At 36.0% G+C, this 23,379-nt stretch overlaps 1 protein-coding gene across 1 annotated transcript in view; it reads right to left on the minus strand.

The window, feature by feature from the left end:
- Window positions 1–14,185: 14,185 nt before the first annotated feature.
- The window catches only part of LOC126162029 (zinc metalloproteinase nas-14), a 99,168-nt gene continuing 89,974 nt past the window's right edge, over window positions 14,186–23,379 (minus strand). Inside the window, exon 6 of the mRNA XM_049918257.1 lies at window positions 14,186–14,822. Coding sequence (XP_049774214.1) covers window positions 14,703–14,822 — 120 coding nt within the window. The 3' untranslated portion in view covers window positions 14,186–14,702. The remainder of the gene's footprint in view (window positions 14,823–23,379) is intronic.

Below are 23,379 nucleotides of genomic sequence, written 5' to 3' on the forward strand. Positions count from 1 at the left end.
AAGCAGAGGAACCCCATAGATTTTTGTTACAGTTGTTTGTGAAGTGAAGATGGTCCTTTCATCATTGGAAGAGTGTAGGCTTTTGTCAGAAAGACGGGGTGTTCAGTGAGCCACAAGTGATTTTTATGCAGTTAGAGTTGACCATACTGGGACATTAAAATACATATTGAGCAACAGCACTAATATCATTGTTGGAGTTAATCTGATCTTTAACATTTTTTAATTTAACTTTGAGGACAATGGAAAGAGTTGAAATTGTGTTTAATGTGCTAAGAACTCAGATTTGTTAGTGTTCAGAACTTTTTGTTTGATGCTCTGCTCACTTTGCTGTGCTCTATAGACTTATTCAGTTAAGTATCTGCTGACAGTCCATTAATAATATATAGTCACCTTTTCACACATGTCGATCTTTGATTCTTTGCTTGCAAGTAAATTTACAAGCTTAATTTAGACCAGTGCATTAGGCTATCTCATTATCCTTCATGGTAATATACCTCATTTCGTTTGTTAGCAATTCTGATTTAATATGTGTGAAAACATATGTTTAATTCTAAAAATTTCGCTAACTAATATGCTAAGCAAAATCAATGCTTCATTCTTAATTATTTGGGCCAAAAGGCAGCAGTACTCTGTTGACCATTAGATGTAATTGAGCCATAAATATTGTAGATCATGTGCTTGAACAGTCACTACAGATTGCTACTGATAGGACCACAATGAACACATAGTTGGTTTCCATGTCAGAAAGTAGGCTGTGAGCTCAGAGGGTTAGATTAGATTAGATTTACTTTCATTCCAATTGATCCGTAGTGAGGAGGTCCTCCTCAGAAGAACAACAATACATGACAAATATTTACAATTAAAACAAATAAGCCAATGTACCATTCCACAGGTCCCAAGTGGAATGATCGTCATTTTTTAATGAACATTAAGAGTCATTTTACAAATACTAATGCACTGAATTAAAAATAAAAAAGTTTTTTATTTATTTATAAGGTAATAAACATGTAATACAACTACTGTAATACTTATTTACAATAAACACATTACTGCACTGAAATGGTGCAGAAGTTAGATTATACTTACACACACACACACACACACACACACACACACACACACACACAGACACACAAATTTTCAGTGAACACATTACTGCACTGAAATTGTGCAGAAGTTATGTTGTACTTTTATACAAATCAGTTTGTTTTACTAAGAAATTCATCAGTGGAGTAGAAGGAGTTGGCCACCAATAAATCCTTTAGGCTTCTCTTAAACTGAATTTCATTGGTTGTTAAGCTTTTTATGGCTGCTGGCAAGTTATTGAAAATGTGTGTTCCTGAATAATGCACACCTTTTTGTACAAGACTAAGTGACTTTAAATCCTTGTGAAGATTATTCTTATTTCTAGTATTGATTCCATGAATTGAGCTGTTGGTTTGAAAAAGTGTTATATTTTTAATGACAAATTTCATTAAGGAATAAATATATTGGGAGCTGTAGTTAGTATCCCTAGTTCCCTAAACAGGCTTCTGCAGGATGTTCTTGAGTTCACACCACATATAATTCTTACTGCACGTTTTTGTGCCCGGAAAACTTTAGCTTGGCTTGATGAATTACCCCAAAAAATAATCCCATATGACATTATGGAATGAAAGTAAGCATAGTATGCCAGCTTTTTCATTTTTATATCCCCTATGTCTGACAAAATTCGCATTGCAAACAGAGATTTGTTAAGATGCTTCAGCAATTCTGTGGTGTGCTCCTCCCAGTTGAATTTATTATCAAGCTGTAATCCCAAGAATTTAACACTGTCCACTTCTTCTATCTTCTTGTCATCGTATGTTAGACATATACTCTTGGGACACCCCTTACAAGTTCTGAACTGCATGTAATGTGTTTTTTCAAAGTTTAGTGACAAAGAATTGGCTAGGAACCAGTGATCAATGTCCACAAATATTTTATTGGCTGATCTTTCTAAGACTACACTTGATTTGCTATTTATTGCAATGTTTGTATCATCAGCAAACAAAACAAACTTGGCATCTGGTAAAGTTACTAATGAAAGGTCATTGATATACACAAGAAAAAGTAAGGGCCCCAAAATGGAACCTTGTGGGACCCCACATGTAATTAGTTCCCAGTTGGATGATGCCTGATAGCTTGATACATGTCTCTTTCCTAATAACACCCTTTGTTTCCTGCCAGAGATATAAGATTTGAACCATTTTGCAGCATTTCCTGTTACGCTATAATATTCTAGTTTACTTAAAAGGATATTGTGATTTACACAGTCAAATGCCTTTGACAGATCACAAAATATACCAGTTGCCTGCAATTTTTTGTCTAATGAATTAAGCACATTTTCACTGTAAGTGTAGATAGCCTTCTCAATATCAGAACCTTTTAGAAATCCAAACTGTGACTTTGACAGTATGTTATTTGAGATAAGACGGTTATAAAGACGACTGTACATTACTTTTTCGAAAATTTTTGAGAATGCTGGCAACAGTGAAATTGGACGGAAATTTGATGCTATTTCTTTATCTCCCTTCTTAAACAGTGGCTTAACTTCCGCATATTTCAGCCATTCACGAAATATTCCACTGATAAACGACTGGTTACACAGATAGCTTAATATGTTACTTAGCTCAGAATCACATTCTTTAATTAACTTTGTTGATATTTCATCATACCCACTAGATGTTTTTGATTTTAAATATTTTATGATGGACATTATTTCTGTTGGGGTAGTGAGGGTCAAATTCATATTATGGAAGTTACTTGAAATGTCTGGTCTAAGGTAATCCATAGCAGCATCTACCGAACCTGACAACCCCATCTGTTCAGTAACAGTTATAAAATGTTTGTTAAAAAGTTCTGCAACACTATACACATCTGTCACCAATGTATCATTTACTCTTAATGCTATTTGTTCCTCTTCATGTCTGGTTCTACCGGTCTCCTCCTTCACTATATCCCATATTGTCTTTATTTTGTTATCTGATATGACTATCTTTTCCTTGCAATATATTTGCTTTGACATCCGTATTACAGTCTTTAATATTTTGCAGTATTTCTTATAATGTGCTATAGCATCAACATTGGAAATGTTTCGGATTGACAGATACAGTTTTCTTTTTGTTTTTACAAGATACCCCTATTCCTCGAGTAATCCATGGCTTCTTTGTAGACTTTGCTCTAACCTTGATACGTTTTGGGGGAAAGCAGTGTTCGAATAAGGTAAGCACTTTATTAGCAAAAATGTTATATTTTTCATTCATGCCATGAGCACTGTAAACATCAGTCCAGTGAATGTCTCTGAAGAGTGTCCTGAAATAATCAATTTTTGGCTGACTGATTACCCTCTTGAGCTCAGATTTAACAGATTTTATATCCTGTTCAGTATTAACATTTAACAGAAGGAACTGCATGTCATGGTCTGAGAGGCCATTGACTATTGGTTTTGTAATATAATTTTGTTCATTGGACTTTTCTATAAAGATATTATCAATGGCTGTTTGTGAGCAAGTGGCTATCCTAGTGGGGAACTTTACTGTGGGAATTAAGTTGAATGGTAGTGTTACTAACTCAAATAAGTTCTTATTGGGAGAGTCTTTAAGGAAATCTACATTGAAATCACCAGCAACCACTATTTCTTTGTTTTTGGTTGTTAAATGGGCCAGTACAGCTTCAAGGTGGTTTACAAACAGATTAAAGTTACCTGCAGGTGCTCGATATACACTTAATATTATGAAGGATTTTTTGTGAAATTCTAATTCTGTTGCACATGCTTTCATATGCTGTTCTAGGCAAAATTTATGAATGTCTATGTTATTAAATTTATGACAGTTCCTGATGAATGTGGCAACTCCTCTTCTCTCCATTTCTGATCTACAAAAGTGAGATGCTAACCTAAACCCTGTAACACTTAAAAGTTCTATACCAGTGGTCACATGATGTTCAGAGAGGCAGATTATGTCAGCTGGGTTTGAAGACTCTAATTCATCTATGTAGATAGTTAATTCATTAATTTTATTTCTCAGTCCTCGAATATTTTGATGCAATAAAGGTAGCTGACATTTCACATTGACTGAGTTAAAATTGGATGGAGTTAAAATATCTGCTGACAGTTGAAAATTCTTAGCCAATGGCTGTTTATGCTGTTGTAATAAGGTGGAATTATGTTTTTTGATTTCTTTCTCAAACTGAAGGTTTGTCTCAGTTCTAACCTCTCTTAAAATTTGCTTTCTTTCTGTCCTCCCTACTCTAAAAAAGGGTCTTTTCTGAATCCTATAACCACTGGTATTTTTGCCACTCATGACAGTGCCTCCCCCCTTTAACTTTCCTGCTATTTCCCCAGCCAGTTTACCCTTCCCCTTCCTGTTGAGGTGAAGGCCATGCCTAGTATAATCCCACCTACTGAGAGAATCTATTAACAGAGGAACAAGCATACAGAAGAAATTCCCAAATATGTGAGTGCCTTCATCAGCAGGTGTTCATCAGGGACAAGGGAACCATCACAAGTGCCCCAGTCAAGTGTCACAGGACTGCTCTACACAAGTGATGTGGCGCACAGGGTGAGTATGTAACGTGCAATAAGCCATCTGGGCCATGTATATTCTCAAATTTACGATCTTACCCTTTTTTCAATCTTATTTGAAATTTTTTGAACTTCAACTATATCATAGTGTATGTTGAGCTAACACAATTAACCCCTGTGATTAAAAAAGAAATTTCATACAATTACTGTACCACAAAAAGATATATTTTTTATGTGAATATATGTTATCACAATTTGTTCTATTGTGCGTGTGAATGGATTTCATTTTCTGTAAATTATTTTTGATTTAATGTTCTAAGTTCTATGTTTTGATCTCAGTAAGATGTACTTTGGAACAGTGTTAACTGGGTGTGATTTTGCTTGTATGTTGTATGTGTGGCAGGAAGGAAGGAAAGAAGGAGAAATGTAAAGTGTCCGGAGTTGCATATAAATGGAATGTATTTCACTGAGTGAACATTGTAAGTTTATGGCAGCAAGGCATCTAAGACTATTAAATATGAAAATTACGTAAGAATCAGTTTTGTTGTCTATGTTATTCTACAAACACATCAACCTATAGAGCTTCTGGACCTACAAGAGAACCTGGCTTCCAGACAAGAAATTCAAGCAACAGATTTAAGGAAATCCTCATGAAGCAAGATGAGTATTTTTTCTTTAAATCTGTCAACTACACCTGGCCAACAATACTTTAACTCCATGAACAAATATTACAATTAAGTCATCCAATGTGCTTAACAAAGGAGGTTGTTAAAAGTATCAACTTGAGGCTCTTTGCTGGTGATGGTGTGGTGCATGAGGTGTCATTGTTGAGAGACTGTAGGAGGATACAAGATGACTTACATGAATTCTCTAGTTTGTTTGATGAATGGCAGCTTGCTCTAACTGTAGAAAAATGTAAGTTGATGTGTATGAGTACGAAAAACAAGCCCTAATTTCGAAAATCAGCATTAGCAGTGTTCTGCTTGATACAGTCACATCAGTTAAATATCTATGTACAACACTGGAAAGTGATACAAAATGGAACAAACACTTAAGGATGGTAATACATTGTCACTGGATGAATAAACTACTACTACTACTACTAATAATAATAATAATAATAAAGAACATGTACAGTTGACTTCTGCTTCTTGGGAAAATTTTTGGAAAGTGTGGTTCGTATGTAAAGTTGGCTCCATATGGAACACTAGAGTGATCCATTCTCGAGTAATGCTTGGACTAAAGGAAGACATCACAACATTTCAGCGGCAGGCTACCATATATTCACCAGAAGGGTCAATCAACACACAGGTATTATGGAGATGCTTCATGAATTCAAATGGGAATTGCTGGAGCAAAGACAATGTTCTTTTACAAAACACTATTGAGAAAATGTAAAGAACTGGCATTTGAAGTTGTCTGCGGAACGATTCTACTACTGTCAATGCCTATTTTGCATAAAGATGACAAAGATAAGAGAAATTAGGGCATGTAAGCGACATGTGGACAGTCATTTTTCTCTCTATTTGCAAGTGGAAGGTACCACCATATAGTAACTTGCTGGTTATGTATGCAGAGCAGATGTAAATCGGTTCTGAATTATCTAAGCAGACATGTCTCCTATCATCCAAATTGTTTTTGGATTGTAAGTATCACAGCTTTTGTACCCTTATCATTTACATTATGTCAATGAAATTTTGAGTTGTGTGGCAAGTTTTCTTTGGATATAAGACCAGATCTCAGATTTTGTTGCACAGCTGAACATGTGAGTTAGTGTATCAATGAGGTCATGTATGTCACATGTGGAAACCGAGCGAGGTGGCGCAGTGGTTAGACACTGGACTCGCATTCGGGAGGACGACGGTTCAATCCCGCGTCCGGCCATCCTGATTTAGGTTTTCCGTGATTTCCCTAAATCGCTTCAGGCAAATGCCGGGATGATTCCTTTCAAAGGGCACGGCCGAATTCCTTCCCCGTCCTTCCCTAGCCCGATGAGACTGATGACCTCGCTGTCTGGTCTCCTTCCCCAAAACCAACCAACCATCACATGTGGAAGTTATGTTGAATGTTGTATAATTTTTTTGTTGGTTGCTGTTTTCTTGCTGGGGGTAATGTCCCCCATAGCTTTAACACTGGATGATAGAACATTGGTGTGCAAATTCCTCCAGATAGTATTCCAGTTTATCAAGGTTAGATTTCCTCTAGATGATTTTCCTTGCTTTCCTTCATTGAAAAAAATCATAGATATCTGTTTATTTGTTAACAATGAAAACAATCAATATTAGACAGAATAATTTAATTGGATAGCTAAAAAATCTATTCACCAAGTGGCGGTAGACGACACACATAAAAGAAGTTGTAATTAGGCAAACTTTCATAGCCAGTGGCACCCTCTTCAGGCAGAAGGTTTGAAGGGGAAGGAAAACAGGTAAGAAAAAAGTATTGGTGAGGTCTAGGAAAAGGGGAAGATTTCGGGAACGTTACCCGGAACCGCGGCTCAGGGAAGACTCACCACACGAGGAGAGAAGGAGAGACTCTTCTGATTATCTATGCATAACATGCAATATTGACCTCCGTTTAGTAGGTTCTTTTTTACGATTATTTGATGTATATACATTGCTCCCTAGTTTAATTTAATCCTTAATTTATCTGTAACTTTAATGTAACTTCCTGTACAGTTTGGTATTGTTATGTTATTAAATATTACCACTGTCAATAAGACTTCCACCACCTCCTTTTTGTTATCTATTTCATACTGTTACCATTGTTGTCTGTTCAGGGGCCTGATTAGATTTTTAGATTAGATTTACTTTCATTCCAATTGATCCGTAGTGAGGAGGTCCTCCAGGATGTGGAACATGTCAGAAAAACAACAATACATGACAAATATTTATAACTAGAACAAATAAGCTAATGTACCATTCCACAGGTCCCAAGTGGAATGATCGTCATTTTTTAATGAACACTAAGAGCCATTTTACAAATACTAATGCACTGAATTTAAAATAAAAAAGTTTTTTATTTATTTATAAGGTAATAAACATGTAATACAACTACTGTAATACTTATTTACAATAAACACATTACTGCACTGAAATGGTGCAGAAGTTAGATTATACTTACACACACACACACACACACACACACAGACACACAAATTTTCAGTGAACACATTACTGCACTGAAATTGTGCAGAAGTTATGTTGTACTTTTATACAAATCAGTTTGTTTTACTAAGAAATTCATCAGTGGAGTAGAAGGAGTTGGCCACCAATAAATCCTTTAGGCTTCTCTTAAACTGAATTTCATTGGTTGTTAAGCTTTTTATGGCTGCTGGCAAGTTATTGAAAATGTGTGTTCCTGAATAATGCACACCTTTTTGTACAAGACTAAGTGACTTTAAATCCTTGTGAAGATTATTCTTATTTCTAGTATTGATTCCATGAATTGAGCTGTTGGTTTGAAAAAGTGTTATATTTTTAATGACAAATTTCATTAAGGAATAAATATATTGGGAAGCTGTAGTTAGTATCCCTAGTTCCCTAAACAGGCTTCTGCAGAATGTTCTTGAGTTCACACCACATATAATTCTTACTGCACGTTTTGTGCCCGGAAAACTTTAGCTTGGCTTGATGAATTACCCCAAAAAATAATCCCATATGACATTATGGAATGAAAGTAAGCATAGTATGCCAGCTTTTTCATTTTTATATCCCCTATGTCTGACAAAATTCGCATTGCAAACAGAGATTTGTTAAGATGCTTCAGCAATTCTGTGGTGTGCTCCTCCCAGTTGAATTTATTATCAAGCTGTAATCCCAAGAATTTAACACTGTCCACTTCTTCTATCTTCTTGTCATCGTATGTTAGACATATACTCTTGGGACACCCCTTACAAGTTCTGAACTGCATGTAATGTGTTTTTTCAAAGTTTAGTGACAAAGAATTGGCTAGGAACCAGTGATCAATGTCCACAAATATTTTATTGGCTGATCTTTCTAAGACTACACTTGATTTGCTATTTATTGCAATGTTTGTATCATCAGCAAACAAAACAAACTTGGCATCTGGTAAAGTTACTAATGAAAGGTCATTGATATACACAAGAAAAAGTAAGGGCCCCAAAATGGAACCTTGTGGGACCCCACATGTAATTAGTTCCCAGTTGGATGATGCCTGATAGCTTGATACATGTCTCTTTCCTAATAACACCCTTTGTTTCCTGCCAGAGATATAAGATTTGAACCATTTTGCAGCATTTCCTGTTACGCTATAATATTCTAGTTTACTTAAAAGGATATTGTGATTTACACAGTCAAATGCCTTTGACAGATCACAAAATATACCAGTTGCCTGCAATTTTTTGTCTAATGAATTAAGCACATTTTCACTGTAAGTGTAGATAGCCTTCTCAATATCAGAACCTTTTAGAAATCCAAACTGTGACTTTGACAGTATGTTATTTGAGATAAGACGGTTATAAAGACGACTGTACATTACTTTTTCGAAAATTTTTGAGAATGCTGGCAACAGTGAAATTGGACGGAAATTTGATGCTATTTCTTTATCTCCCTTCTTAAACAGTGGCTTAACTTCCGCATATTTCAGCCATTCACGAAATATTCCACTGATAAACGACTGGTTACACAGATAGCTTAATATGTTACTTAGCTCAGAATCACATTCTTTAATTAACTTTGTTGATATTTCATCATACCCACTAGATGTTTTTGATTTTAAATATTTTATGATGGACATTATTTCTGTTGGGGTAGTGAGGGTCAAATTCATATTATGGAAGTTACTTGAAATGTCTGGTCTAAGGTAATCCATAGCAGCATCTACCGAACCTGACAACCCCATCTGTTCAGTAACAGTTATAAAATGTTTGTTAAAAAGTTCTGCAACACTATACACATCTGTCACCAATGTATCATTTACTCTTAATGCTATTTGTTCCTCTTCATGTCTGGTTCTACCGGTCTCCTCCTTCACTATATCCCATATTGTCTTTATTTTGTTATCTGATATGACTATCTTTTCCTTGCAATATATTTGCTTTGACATCCGTATTACAGTCTTTAATATTTTGCAGTATTTCTTATAATGTGCTATAGCATCAACATTGGAAATGTTTCGGATTGACAGATACAGTTTTCTTTTTGTTTTTACAAGATACCCCTATTCCTCGAGTAATCCATGGCTTCTTTGTAGACTTTGCTCTAACCTTGATACGTTTTGGGGGAAAGCAGTGTTCGAATAAGGTAAGCACTTTATTAGCAAAAATGTTATATTTTTCATTCATGCCATGAGCACTGTAAACATCAGTCCAGTGAATGTCTCTGAAGAGTGTCCTGAAATAATCAATTTTTGGCTGACTGATTACCCTCTTGAGCTCAGATTTAACAGATTTTATATCCTGTTCAGTATTAACATTTAACAGAAGGAACTGCATGTCATGGTCTGAGAGGCCATTGACTATTGGTTTTGTAATATAATTTTGTTCATTGGACTTTTCTATAAAGATATTATCAATGGCTGTTTGTGAGCAAGTGGCTATCCTAGTGGGGAACTTTACTGTGGGAATTAAGTTGAATGGTAGTGTTACTAACTCAAATAAGTTCTTATTGGGAGAGTCTTTAAGGAAATCTACATTGAAATCACCAGCAACCACTATTTCTTTGTTTTTGGTTGTTAAATGGGCCAGTACAGCTTCAAGGTGGTTTACAAACAGATTAAAGTTACCTGCAGGTGCTCGATATACACTTAATAGTATGATAGTTTTGTTGTGAAAATCTAATTCTGTTGCACATGCTTCCATATGCTGTTCTAGGTAAAATTTATGAATGTCTATGTCCTTAAATTTATGACAGTTCCTGATGAATGTGGCAACTCCTCTTTTCTCCATTTCTGATCTACAAAAGTGAGATGCTAACCTAAACCCTGTAACACTTAAAAGTTCTTTACCAGTGGTCACATGATGTTCAGAGAGGCAGATTATGTCAGCTGGGTTTGAAAACTCTAATTCATCTATGCAGATAGTTAATTCATTAATTTTATTTCTCAGTCCTCAAATATTTTGATGCAATAAAGGTAGCTGACATTTCACATTGACTGAGTTAAAATTGGGTGGAGTTAAAATATCTGCTGACAGTTGAAAATTCTGGCATAGTAAATAGCCAAAACTGATTCCTAAATAAAATAACAGTTGGGAAATTAGACAGTTAGAAAGATGTTTGATTTAACATACTGCTGCAAATCGATTACTTCAAGAACAGCTCTGAGTCAGACACCCTGTAGCATTCATTCCACCGACCCCAAACCACCACCATTTGCAACTTCCATAGTGTCAAGCAGGAGCCTACTGGAAGACAGGGTGGAGATTTGTTGTGTTTTCTCATGAGAGCCCATTCTGTCTCAATGCCCATGATGGCTGTTTGTTGGTTAGAAGTAGTCCAGTTGAGGGCCTACAATCAATTTGCATACTAAGCATACTGGACCTACAGCTGGAGTTATGTTCTGATGTGAAATTTCATATGACTGCAAGATTACTCTCATCATTATCCCATGCAACCTGACTGCAAAACTGTACATCGGTCTGGTGAATCGACCCATTGTGCTGCCATTCAGGAACAGCATTCCAGGGGGTGTTTTCCAAAAGGATAACACAAGCTCACATACTGCTGTTGTAACCTGACATGGTGTGCAGTGTGTCGACATGTTGCCTTGATCTGCTCGATCAACAGATCTATCTCCAATCAAGCACGTATGTGACATCATTGGATGGCAACATCAGCATCATCGGCAACCAGCATTAACCGTCCCTGTATTAACCAACCAAGTACAACAGGCATCGAACTCTATCCCACAAACTGACATCTATCGGCATAGGAGTGAAGTGAGTATCATCACTAACCCTTTGAAATGCATATTCAGGGTAACTACAATTTTGTTTCTTAGGCATTTGATCACCCTGAACAGATCTGTGTCACTCCTGGAGAAGGTGCAGGCAATCATAAATATGGTGCCCCCCACAGGCGCATAAAAACCTATGCTGCCATTTTGTCATGCTAAACTATTTTTGTGAAATGGCTGGATTGATGGAGATGAATTCAGAAAATAAATAAATATGCAATGGTGGGGATGAACTCAGAAAATAAATACATATCCAGTGACATGAAATGATATCAGTGGAAATCATTTAGATATGAACAACATTCATCATCTTCATAAGTTGTGCTCATTGATAAGCATTGTGACCCCATGAACCAAGCATTTCCATCCTGGATGGTTGCCTGCTTCTCTTAGTGCTTGCTGAGGAGGTAGATTGGAGATCTTGATTTGATCTATACATCTGCTCATTGCTGTTCCTCTTGGTCTTGTGCCCTCGATCTTTCCTTGCAAGATTATTTTCTCTAGATTTTCTCCATCTCTTCTTACAATATGGCAAAGAACTGGAGAAATTTTTTGGTGACTCAAGTAGAAAGGCGTCTGGAGATACTGAGTTGTTCAATAATGGATTCATTTGTTCCTCTTTCAGTCAATTTTATGCGTAGCATCCTATGCCAGCACCAAAGCTCAAACACATCAATGTGCTGTAAATTCATCATGTTGTTGTTGTTGTGGTCTTCAGTCCTGAGACTGGTTTGCTGCAGCTCTCCATGCTACCCTGTCCTGTTCAAGTTCCTTCATCTCCCAGTACCTACTGCAACCTACATCCTTCTGAATCTGCTTAGTGTATTCATCTCTTGGTCTCCCTCTACGATTTTTACCCTCCACGCTGCCCTCCAATGCTAAATTTGTGATCCCTTGATGACTCAGAGCATGTTCTACCAACCGGCCCTTCTTCTAGTCAAGTTGTGCCACAAACACCTCTTCTCCCCAATTCTATTCAATACCTCCTCATTAGTTATGTGATCTACTCATCTAATCTTCAGCATTCTTCTGTAGCACCACATTTTGAAAGCTTCTATTCTCTTCCTGTCCAAACCATTTATTGTCCATGTTTCACTTCCATACATGGCTACACTCCATACAAATACTTTCAGAAACGACTTCCTGACACTTAAATCTATACTCGATATTAAAAAATTCCTCTTCTTCAGAAACGCTTTCCTTGCCATTGCCAGTCTACATTTTATATCTTCTCTACTTTCACCATCATCAGTTATTTTGCTCCCCAAATAGCAAAACTCCTTTACTACTTTATGTGTCTCATTTCCTAATCTAATTCCCTCAGCATCGTCCGACTTAATTTGACTACATTCCCTGATCCTCATTTTGCTTTTGTTGATGTTCATCTTATATCCTCTTTTCAAGACACTGTCCATTCCGTTCAACTGCTCTTCCAAGTCCTTTGCTGTCTCTGACAGAATTACAATATCATCGGCGAACCTCAAAGTTTTTATTTCTTCTCCATGGATTTTAATACCTACTCTGAATTTTTCTTTTGTTTCCTTTACTGCTTGCTCAATATACAGATTGAATAACATTGGGGAAAGGCTACAACCCTGTCTCACTCCCTTCCCAACCACTGCTTCCCTTTCATGTCCCTCGACTCTTATAACTGCCATCTGGTTTCTGTACAAATTGTAAATAGCCTTTCGCTCCCTGTATTTTACCCTTGCCACCTTTAGAATTTGAAAGAGAGTATTCCAGTCAACATTGTCAGAAGCTTTCTCTAAGTCTACAAATGCTAGAAACATAGGTTTGCCTTTCCTTAATCTTTCTTGTAAGGTAAGTCCTAAGGTCAGTATTGCCTCACGTGTTACAATATTTCTACCAGTTTTTCCATTCGTCTGTAAAGAATTCGTGTTAGTATTTTGCAGCTGTGACTTATAAACTGATAGTTCGGTAATTTTCACATCTGTCAACACCTGCTTTCTTTCGGATTGGAATTATTATATTCTTCTTGAAGTCTGAGGGTATTTCGCCTGTCTCATACATCTTGCTCACCAGATGGTTGAGTTTTGTCAGGACTGGCTCTCCCAAGGCTGTCAGTAGTTCTAATGGAATGTTGTCTACTCCCGGGGCCTTGTTTCAACTTAGGTCTTTCAGTGCTCTGTCAAACTCTTCACGCAGTATCGTATCTCCCATTTCATCGTCATCTACATTCTTTTCCATTTCCATAATATTGTCCTCAAGTACATCGCCCTTGTATAGACCCTCTATATACTCCTTCCACCTTTCTGCTTTTCCTTCTTTGGTTAGAACTGGGCTTCCATCTGAGCTCTTGATATTCATACAAGTGGTTCTCTTTTCTCCAAAAGTCTCTTTAATTTTCCTGTAGGCAGTATCTATCTTACCCCTAGTGATATAAGCCTCTACATCCTTACATTTATCCTCTAGACATCCCTGCTTAGCCATTTTGCACTTCCTGTCGATCTCATTTTTGAGATGTTTGTATTCCTTTTTGCCTGCTTCATTTACTGCATTTTTATATTTTCTCCTTTCATCAATTAAATTCAATATTTCTTCTGTTACCCAAGGAGTTCTACTAGCCCTCGTCTTTTTACCTACTTGATCCTCTGCTGCCTTCACTACTTCATCCCTCAGAGCTACCTATTCTTCTTCTACTGTACTACTTTCCCCCATTGCTGTCAATTGTTCCTTTATGCTCTCCCTGAAACTCTGTACAACCTCTGGTTTAGTCAGTTTATCCAGGTCCCATCCCCTTAAATTCCCACCTTTTTGCAATTTCTTCAGTTTTAATCTACAGTTCATAACCAATAGATTGTGGTAAGAGTCCACATCTGCCCCTGGAAATGTCTTACAATTTAATACTTGGTTCCTAAATCTCTGTCTTACCATTATATAATATATCTGATACCTTTTAGTGTCTCCGGGATTCTTCCATGTATACAACCTTCATCATAGTAAACCTATAATGACAAGTGAAAATTTGGTCTGGATCAGGATTTGAAATTTGATTTTCTGCTTATCTCTGACAGTGACAATGAAAGTTTTACTTGGATGTGGAGATATACTAATATAGCCTAATTGTTTAGGTCATTGCTCATAAGATACAGAAAATCATCATTTGAGTCTCAATCTGGCACAAATTTTCAATTGTCACTTTAGATTCATCAAATATTTTAGTGTGTTCTCAAATGAATACAACTTCTTTTAAATGACAGAATTTTATTCATAGCGATTAGATCTATTCAAATGAAAAAATACTGAAGAGAGAATCTTTTTCATTGCATTTGTATGTCTTTTTAATCTTTTTAATATCCTTTTCACTGAGTCCATCCCGTTGACCAATTACAGCGTCTTCCTCCTGTTAACAAGTAAAAGAGCTTTACATATTTTCAGTTACATGAAAATAAATACAGTACATAGTAGGTGAAAAATGATCATATAAATTTTAATATAATACTTTATAAGTGGTAATAATATTTACTTATGAAAGCAGTAGTTAAATTTGCAAGTCATTTTTGTCTCATGTTTTTTGTGCAGGAAATATGACAACAGTCTTTAGCTTCAGTTGTATAAGAGCAGCTCTAACAAATGATTGTGGTTCAAATGTTTGTAGAGATATCACTGGATCAAGAGTACCGTATTTACTCGAATCTAAGCCGCACTTTTTTTCCGGTTTTTGTAATCCAAAAAACCGCCTGCGGCTTAGAATCGAGTGCAAAGTAAGCGGAAGTTCTGAAAAATGTTGATAGGTGCCGCCACAACTAACTTCTGCCATTGAATATAAGTAGCGCTACGCAGGCATGCTTTGCAGGCACAAAGATAAATAAATACTGGCGCCAAAACCTCTGCGTCAGTAAATAAATTTTAAAAAAAAGTTGGAAGACGAGCTTTTTTTCTCTGCCACGAGTTTCGACCACTGCATTTTCATACATTATCCAACGAAGTAAATACAAATTCCGTTTTGTTCATCTTCGAATGCAGCAGCATTTCAATGTACTATGAAAATCTGACTTGCAAGACTGTTTGGGATGTTTGTCAACATGGCCAACTCTACATTCTGATTTTTGAATTTTTTTCCTACCTGTGAGAAGAGATGGTTGCTAATAGGAACTATTATGAATTGTGATTCACATGCAGTATTCTCTTTACCATAAGAATAATACGAATGTAAACATTTTGCCATGTATTCTTTCATGTTTGCTGCTATCTCATTAAAATCCTGTCTGCCTAATAAACTACGAAACTAGAGTGAGACAACAGCAAAGGCGGCAGAATATACATATCATGTCATGTTTATATTCGTATAATTCTTATGCCTAATAGTGATACAGTCAGAAATGAAGCACGGCAATTGACTAGATTTTTAAATCTAAGATGACTAAGTTATGTGCAGAATTTAATGTACTAAAGAGGCATCTGCAAAGATTTTCAAACGGAGAAAAATATCCGCTAAACTCTCGTTCAGAACATCTATCATATGCAGTCTATTATTTGGTTCTTGTTGATCATTATCAAAGAAAGCAGCATTGTAAGTAACAGCAAATAGTAGTCTCTTGCCATTGTTTCGCCAATAAGACGATTCCTTTAAAAAAGAAAAAGAAAGCGGTGGTAGCGTGCACAAGAGCAAGCCATGCCGCGAGTGGCGACAGGTCGTAAACACTCATTATCAGAATGCGACAAAAAATGCATGACACAGTACAGTAATGTATTTTCAGCTTAGAGCGACGTTAACACCTATAACAAAGAGAACGGCGCTTATCAGAGCAAAGAAAAATAAGCAATCACTTCAAACCAGACGAAGCACGCGAAAAAGGAAGGGTACCCGTATAAATACAGACGGAGCGCCTGACGCATAGCAATGGCTACCTGGTAAAGCTAACTGCTAAGCTTACGACTCGAACCAAACTACTGTAGCTGTATCGTCATTCATTCGACCTAAATTGTGTTTCATATTAATGGACCAACTTTGTTTCGATTTGGAGGTGTGGCCTAAAACTTTTCTCTTCCCTTGAATTTCGAGTCTCAAATTTCAGATGCGGCTTAGATTCGGGAAAATTTTTTTCCTTGATTTCGAGTTTCATTTCTCAGGTGCGGCTTAGATTCGAGTGCGGCTTAGATTCGAGTAAATACGGTAGGCCTGCTTATCCCAAATTTAGAGATTAGTTTCACCATTTTTTAATTAGTAGTGTGAAGATATTGAATAGTTAAGTTTTGAGCACTGATGTGCTGTGATGTGATGTGATGTGTGATTGAGACTGTGTAGAAGCATTTCTTTTGGGAATATTGTTTTGCGCAACTAAAATATTTCCCAGAAAAGGTTTCTCATTTATTTTGAAAAAAGAAAAATAATTCAAAACAAAAGTAGGAGATATTCATTCTGTTAACAGCTGGGTTTTCTTTCGTACAGTCTATTAAATACATAATAATCAGTCAGCAGATATATGAAGTTCCAAAAATTTTTTTGAGATTTGTTACTCAAAGCATAGCTATGTGGTATATGATGAAGCAAAATTATTGAAAAGTTATAATGTTAACAAATCTATGATATCCAGAAATTTGACCTCAGTTTTGTAATTAATCAATAATTTTGTAATTAATTAATAACATTTGTTATGAAATTTTAAAATTATTTACTCCAAAGATGTAATATGTGTTTGTAACTGAGATCTTAATTGAAAGTTACTGTAATTAAAAGTTCCAGGCTTCTAGAAGTTTCTGGCATGGTTAGCAAAAGTACATATACATGAAAACTGTATGATCAGTAGTCATTTCAAACATTAGGCCATTTGATGCATTCAGAACTGCAGTTGTTTCATATGAACCTTTGTAAAAATAAACTTTGTAAAAGACTGCACTCTGTGATAAGAAAATTGAAGTGCATTTTGTATGAAATGTTTTTCAGAAAAAATAAATAAATAAAAAACACCAAACAGGAGATATTGTGTTTCAATCGAATGTGCAACAGACTCACCCTGTTGGGAGATGATGCCATTAATTGGCTCCAGATTGCATGAACAGCAAAGTAAACACATTTAATAATACAAATCTTCCTTCATAATTGAATTTATAAATTAACAAATTAGTATTGTGTTTATAGTACTAGAAGTACACTTACAGTGATCAAGGTAAGTGAAATGAACATTGGAATTGTGTGAGTTCATTACAAACATGTTGCGTGTTTGAAATGCAATATTTTAATATCACTGCTTATTTGAGAAGGAAGTTATGTGTAGTAAATTTTGAAGATATGACTAAAAACCTAAATAAAATGTAAATGTAAAAAAATAGGGTGGGGGGGGGGAGGGAGGGTTGGAAGGGGAAGAAGAAAGATAAGTATACAAAAAAAGAACTTGTTTGTCTTCACTTTGTTTTTCTTGATAAAAACTGTTAAAAAGGGTTCTAAAATGACAATCACAGATGAAAAGTACAGCACAAGGATAATGAGGCAGTAGGGGGATCAACAGAGGTGGACCAAACTGTGGTTAATGTAGGAAAAGAAAGGTGAACAGTTGTAAAATTTCAGAGCAGAAAACATTGAACAGTTACAGAGTATCACAGCAAAAAAAAACTTATATACTATCAAAGCTTGAATTCAGTCTGCAGGTTGATAGTAAACAGCTCTTTTTTTGAGACATTAGTCTTCTGATTGGTTTAGTGCAGCTCACCACGAATTTCTCTCCTGTGCCAACCATTTCATCTCAGAGTAGCAATTGCAACCTACATCCTTAATTATTTGGTGGATGTATTCCAATCGGTGTCTTCCTGTACAGTTTTTATCCTCTACAGCTCCTTCTAATTCCATGGAAGCTATACCCTAATGTCTTAACAGATGACCTATAATCCCATCCTTTCTTCTTGTCAGTGTTTTCCAAATATTCATTTCCTTTTGTCACTCATTCTAAAGAGATTCTCCTCATTTCTTACTTTGACAGTCCACCTAATTTCCAACATTATTCTGTAACACCACATCTAAAATGTTTCAATTCTCTCCCGTTATGAATTTCCCATAGTTCATGTTACACTACCGTACAATGCTGTGCTTCAGACATACATTTTACATTTTAAGAAATTTCTTCCTGAAATTAAGGCATATATTTGATACTAGTATCCTTCTATTTGATACTAGTATCCTTCTCTTGGCCAGGAATACCCTTTTTGATGGTGCTACTCTGCTTTTTATGTCTTTCTTACTCCATCCATCTTGGGTTATTTTGCTGCCTAGGTAGCAGAATTCTGTAACTTCACCTGGTTTGTGATCCCCTATTCTGACGTTAAATTTCTCGCTGTTCTCATTTCTGCTCGTTCTTATTACTTTTGTCTTTCTTGTATGAACTCTCAATCCATATTCTGTACTCATTAGACTGTTCATTCCACTCAACAAGACCCTGTAATTCTTCTTCATTTTCACTGAGGATAGCAATGTCATCAGCAAATCTTATCATTGATATCCTTTCACCCTGGACTTCAATCCCACTCTTCAACTTTTTTTTTTCATTTCCGTCACCGCTTCTTTGATGTATAGGTTGAACAGTAGGAGGTGAATCACTACATCCCTGTCTTACTGTCTTTTTTATCCAAGCACTTGGTTCTTGTTCATCCAGTAAACAGTTACAGATACATAAGGCTTATGTTGAGACTGACCTAAAGGACATGGGTTCCAGAATGTGTGTAACTGAGAGCAGAACAGCTGGTTTATAAGATGAGTTTGTGAAGGAAACAAATAAGAATGAGAAGAACTTTGGTGAACTTCGAAATATGATCAGATATGAACATGATAAGATGAGGTAGAATTGTGTAATGTGAAAGTAGCCATGCATATCAAAATGTGCACATTTACTAATGATACAGAGAGAAAATCCATTTGGACTCAAAATTTAATGATGATTAAAATAATGTGACTAGTGATGTTTACTTGCAAAAATAATATTTCAGTATTATAAGGTGAATTAGCTAATGTAGAAAAGAATTTAGTACAAATTCATGAATTTATAGTAGCAAGAAACTTATTAACTAACAGTGGTGTTATTTGAGTACTTGAAACCTCTATGCTTTATCCAACATTACAAAGACGACTTTGTAGCAAACATAACACAGTCTTCAAATCTTATGAAGAAGATTCTTTAAGAGGAAGTGTTGTCTTGGATAAATCAAAATTCAAGTCAAGTGATGAATTTTTTTGAATTTGATGAAGTTTTCCAAGTAAATTTTGGTCTGAGTCAGAACAAGCCAGAATAAACAGTGAGTTTCCAAATAGACCAAGCCAGAGATAAGGGCGGGGAGTACAAAGGAATTTTTTAAATATCGGTTAAAATTTTTAATACACTTGAATTAGCTTTCTCTTGAACTTGCCAAAGTTGACACTTTAAAAAGAAGATTGCCTGACAGATTACCATAAAAACTTCTATGTGATCCAGAAGATACAAAATATCAGTTTTTAAAATATGTTAGCAAACTAGACAGGGCTGTTTAGCTGCCAAAATGTAAACATTACGTTATAAGTCAGATGGAGGCTATCACTAATTTCATAAATGTCATATAATTAGCAGTTTGTGTTCAGCAGTCATTAAGTTAAATATCTTGTACACAATCACTATCTAGCTATCAAAATGTGCACTTCATACCTGAATTAAGTAAATTACTGTGTTAATGTGCCAGCAGAGAGCTTTCTGGTAAGCTGCTTATATGTATAACTTACTAATGTCACGGAACATGTAAGTATATAAAATTACAGCATAAAAGTAATAACAGATAAAATAAAATGTATATGAACAAAAAACAAGACAAGCCATAAGTTTAAATAAAAAGCAATCAACAATGCGACACAGGAATCAGCTTAATATTTCAAGGAACTCCTCTACCGAATAGAGGGAGTGGCCCATGAGGAAACTCTTCAGTTTTCATTTGAAAGCACATAGATTAGTGCTAAGATTTTGGAATTCTTGTGGTAGCTTTTTGGAAATGGATGCAGCAGCATACCACACATCTTTCTGCACAAGTGTCAAATACGTGCAATCCAAATGCAGATTGGATTTCTGTCTAGTATTAACTGAGTGAAAGCTGCTAATTCTTGGTAACAAACTGATATTGTTAACAATAAATGACAGTAAAGAATACATATATTGAGAGGCTAATGTCAGAATACCCAGACTAATGAACAGGGGTCAACAAGAGGTTCGCGAACTTACATCACTTATTGCCCTAACTGCCAGTTCCTGAGCCAAAATTATCCTTTGAGACTGCGAAGAGTTACCCCAAAATATAATACCATACATCATAAGTGAATTAAAGTAAGCAAAGTAGTCTACTTTTCGTGTTGAACAACCACTTACTTCAGATACTGTTTGAATAGTAAAAATGGCAGCATTAAGTCTTTGAACAAGATCCTGAACATGAGCTTTCCACAGCTGTTTACTATCTATTTGAACGCCTAGAAATGTGAACTGTTCAGCTTCACTAATAATATTCCAATTCTGTAAAATTAAAACGTCAGTTTTTGTTGAATTGTGCGTCAGAATCTGTAAAAACTGAGTCTTACTGTGATTTGGTCTTAGTTTATTTTCTACAAGCCATGAACTTATGTCATGAACTGCACTATTTGAAACAGTGCCAATGTTGCACACAACATTCTTTTACCAAGCTAGTGTCATCAACAAACAGAAATATTTTATAATCACCTGTAATACTAGAGGGCATATAATTTATATAAATAAGGAACAGGAGTGGCCCCAGAACTGATCCCTGAGGCACTCTCCATTTGACTGTGCCCCACTCAGACCCCACATCATAGCCATTCTCATCACTGTGCATAATGACCTTTTGCTGTCTGTTGTTAAAGTAAGAGTTGTACCAGTTGTGAACTACTCCCCACTTTCCATAATGGTCCAACTTCTGGACCAATATTTTGTGATCAACACAATGAAACACCTTAGTTAAATAAAAAAAGGCACCTAGTGTTTGAAACCTTTTGTTTGATCCATCCAGTACCTCAAAGAGAAAAGAGAAAAGAGAATATAGCATTATCAGTTGTTAAACCACTTCTACAACCGAACTGTACATTTAACAGCAAATTATGTGAAATAAAATGATCAATTGTCCGTACATACAAAGCCTTTTCAATAACTTTAGCAAATGGCAATGGCATAGAAATAGGTCTAAAATTGGCTACATTATCCCTTTCTCCCTTTTATAAAGTGGCTTTACTACTGATTACTTTAATCATTCAGGAAACTGATCATTCTTGAAGGAAAAAATTTCAAATATGGGTAAAACAAGGCTAACATGTCCAGCACAGTACTTTAACATTCTGCTAGGCACTCCATCATATCCATGAGACTCCATAGTCTTCAGTGGTTTAATTATTGACTCAATCTCCCCCTTTTCAGTATCGCAAAGGAGTATTTCAGACATCAATCTTGAAAAGGCATTTTCCAATAAAGCTATACAGTTCCCTGTAGGAAGTAAGTTTTTATGTAATTCACCAGCAATGCCCAGAAGGTGATTATTAAATACTGAACATGCATCTGACTTATCAGTAACAGAAATATTTTTACTATTCACTGATTTTATATCATCAACCTTACTTTTTCATGACTGTTCACATGATTTATTTTTATCCTGTCAATTAGCTATTCTGTTTGTGTACCACATACTCTTTTCCTTCCTAATAACATTTTAGAGCACCTTAAAATGCTGTTTATAATGGGCTACTGTAGCTTGATTGTGGCTACTTCTAACATTTTGATATAATTCCCACTTTCTTCTACATGATATCCTAGTCAGCCACCCAGACTGTCTTTTACTGCTAGTACCCTGTTTAGAACATTGTAGTGGAAAGCAACTTTCAAAGAGCATGAGAAATGTGTTATGGAAAGCATTACATTTGTCATCTATGTTATCAGCACTATAAACATCCTGCCATTCTTGTTCCTTAATGAGGTTTAAAAAAAACTCTCTATTGCCATTTTATTAGCTTTTCTACATAGTTTGTGATTATATAAACATTTGTTTGAGTACAAAAAGCTTTTAGTGTTAAATTTTGTGCCTCATGGTCTGAAAGGCCATTCAACCTATTACTAACAGAATGAATAAAAATATTGTCTATGACTATGCTACTGTTCTCCTGCACCCTGGTTGGAAGAAACACAGTCTGCATCAGATCATATGAATTTAGGAGATCTTCCAACATCCTCTTTCTTGCACAATCACACACAAAATTAATATTGACGTCACCACATATAACTGATTTATGCTACTTCCTAGAAAGTGAACCAAGAGCCCTCTCTAGCTTGAGCAGAAATGCTCTGAAGTCAGAGTTAGGGGACTTATAAACAACAACAATTAGAAGTTCATTTACCCTAATTTCAACTACCCGTGCTCAACATTCAACAGTGCAGTAGTGTGATACATTTACATACTCAAATGGGATACTGTTGTTTAGGTATGTGGCCACTCCCCAAAGAACTCCTTGAAAGAAAGCCAGCTAATCTGTATCCTGGTAAAGGAAGCTTCTGAATTGTCAAATTATTTAAGTGGTGCTCTGATACACCAATAATGTCAGAGTCAGCATCTGCAAGCAGTTCACTAACTTTATCTCTAATACTCACTACTTGGAAACCTGACCACCTTTGAATGTGATTCCTTTGTTAGAGAGACTTCCTTTAAGCAGGGGTTCCTATCAGCTGACTTCAATTTAAAAAATGTGCAGCTCTAACACCAAGGAATTTTTATATGATGATCCCACCACCACCCACTACACTGTCACCTAAGCTTTGCCAGCCTCCCCTTCCCATACTAAGGTGCAGGCCATGCTTAATGAAACCCCATCTATTGATAGACTCAACTGGCACCACTGCAATGTGAGCCATGCCTTCCGCCATCAGTGCCTTCTCCAGCCCCACGTTAACATACCTAACAGC

The sequence above is a fragment of the Schistocerca cancellata genome, chromosome 1, assembly GCF_023864275.1.
Source record: "Schistocerca cancellata isolate TAMUIC-IGC-003103 chromosome 1, iqSchCanc2.1, whole genome shotgun sequence".
Lineage (NCBI taxonomy): Eukaryota > Metazoa > Arthropoda > Insecta > Orthoptera > Acrididae > Schistocerca > Schistocerca cancellata.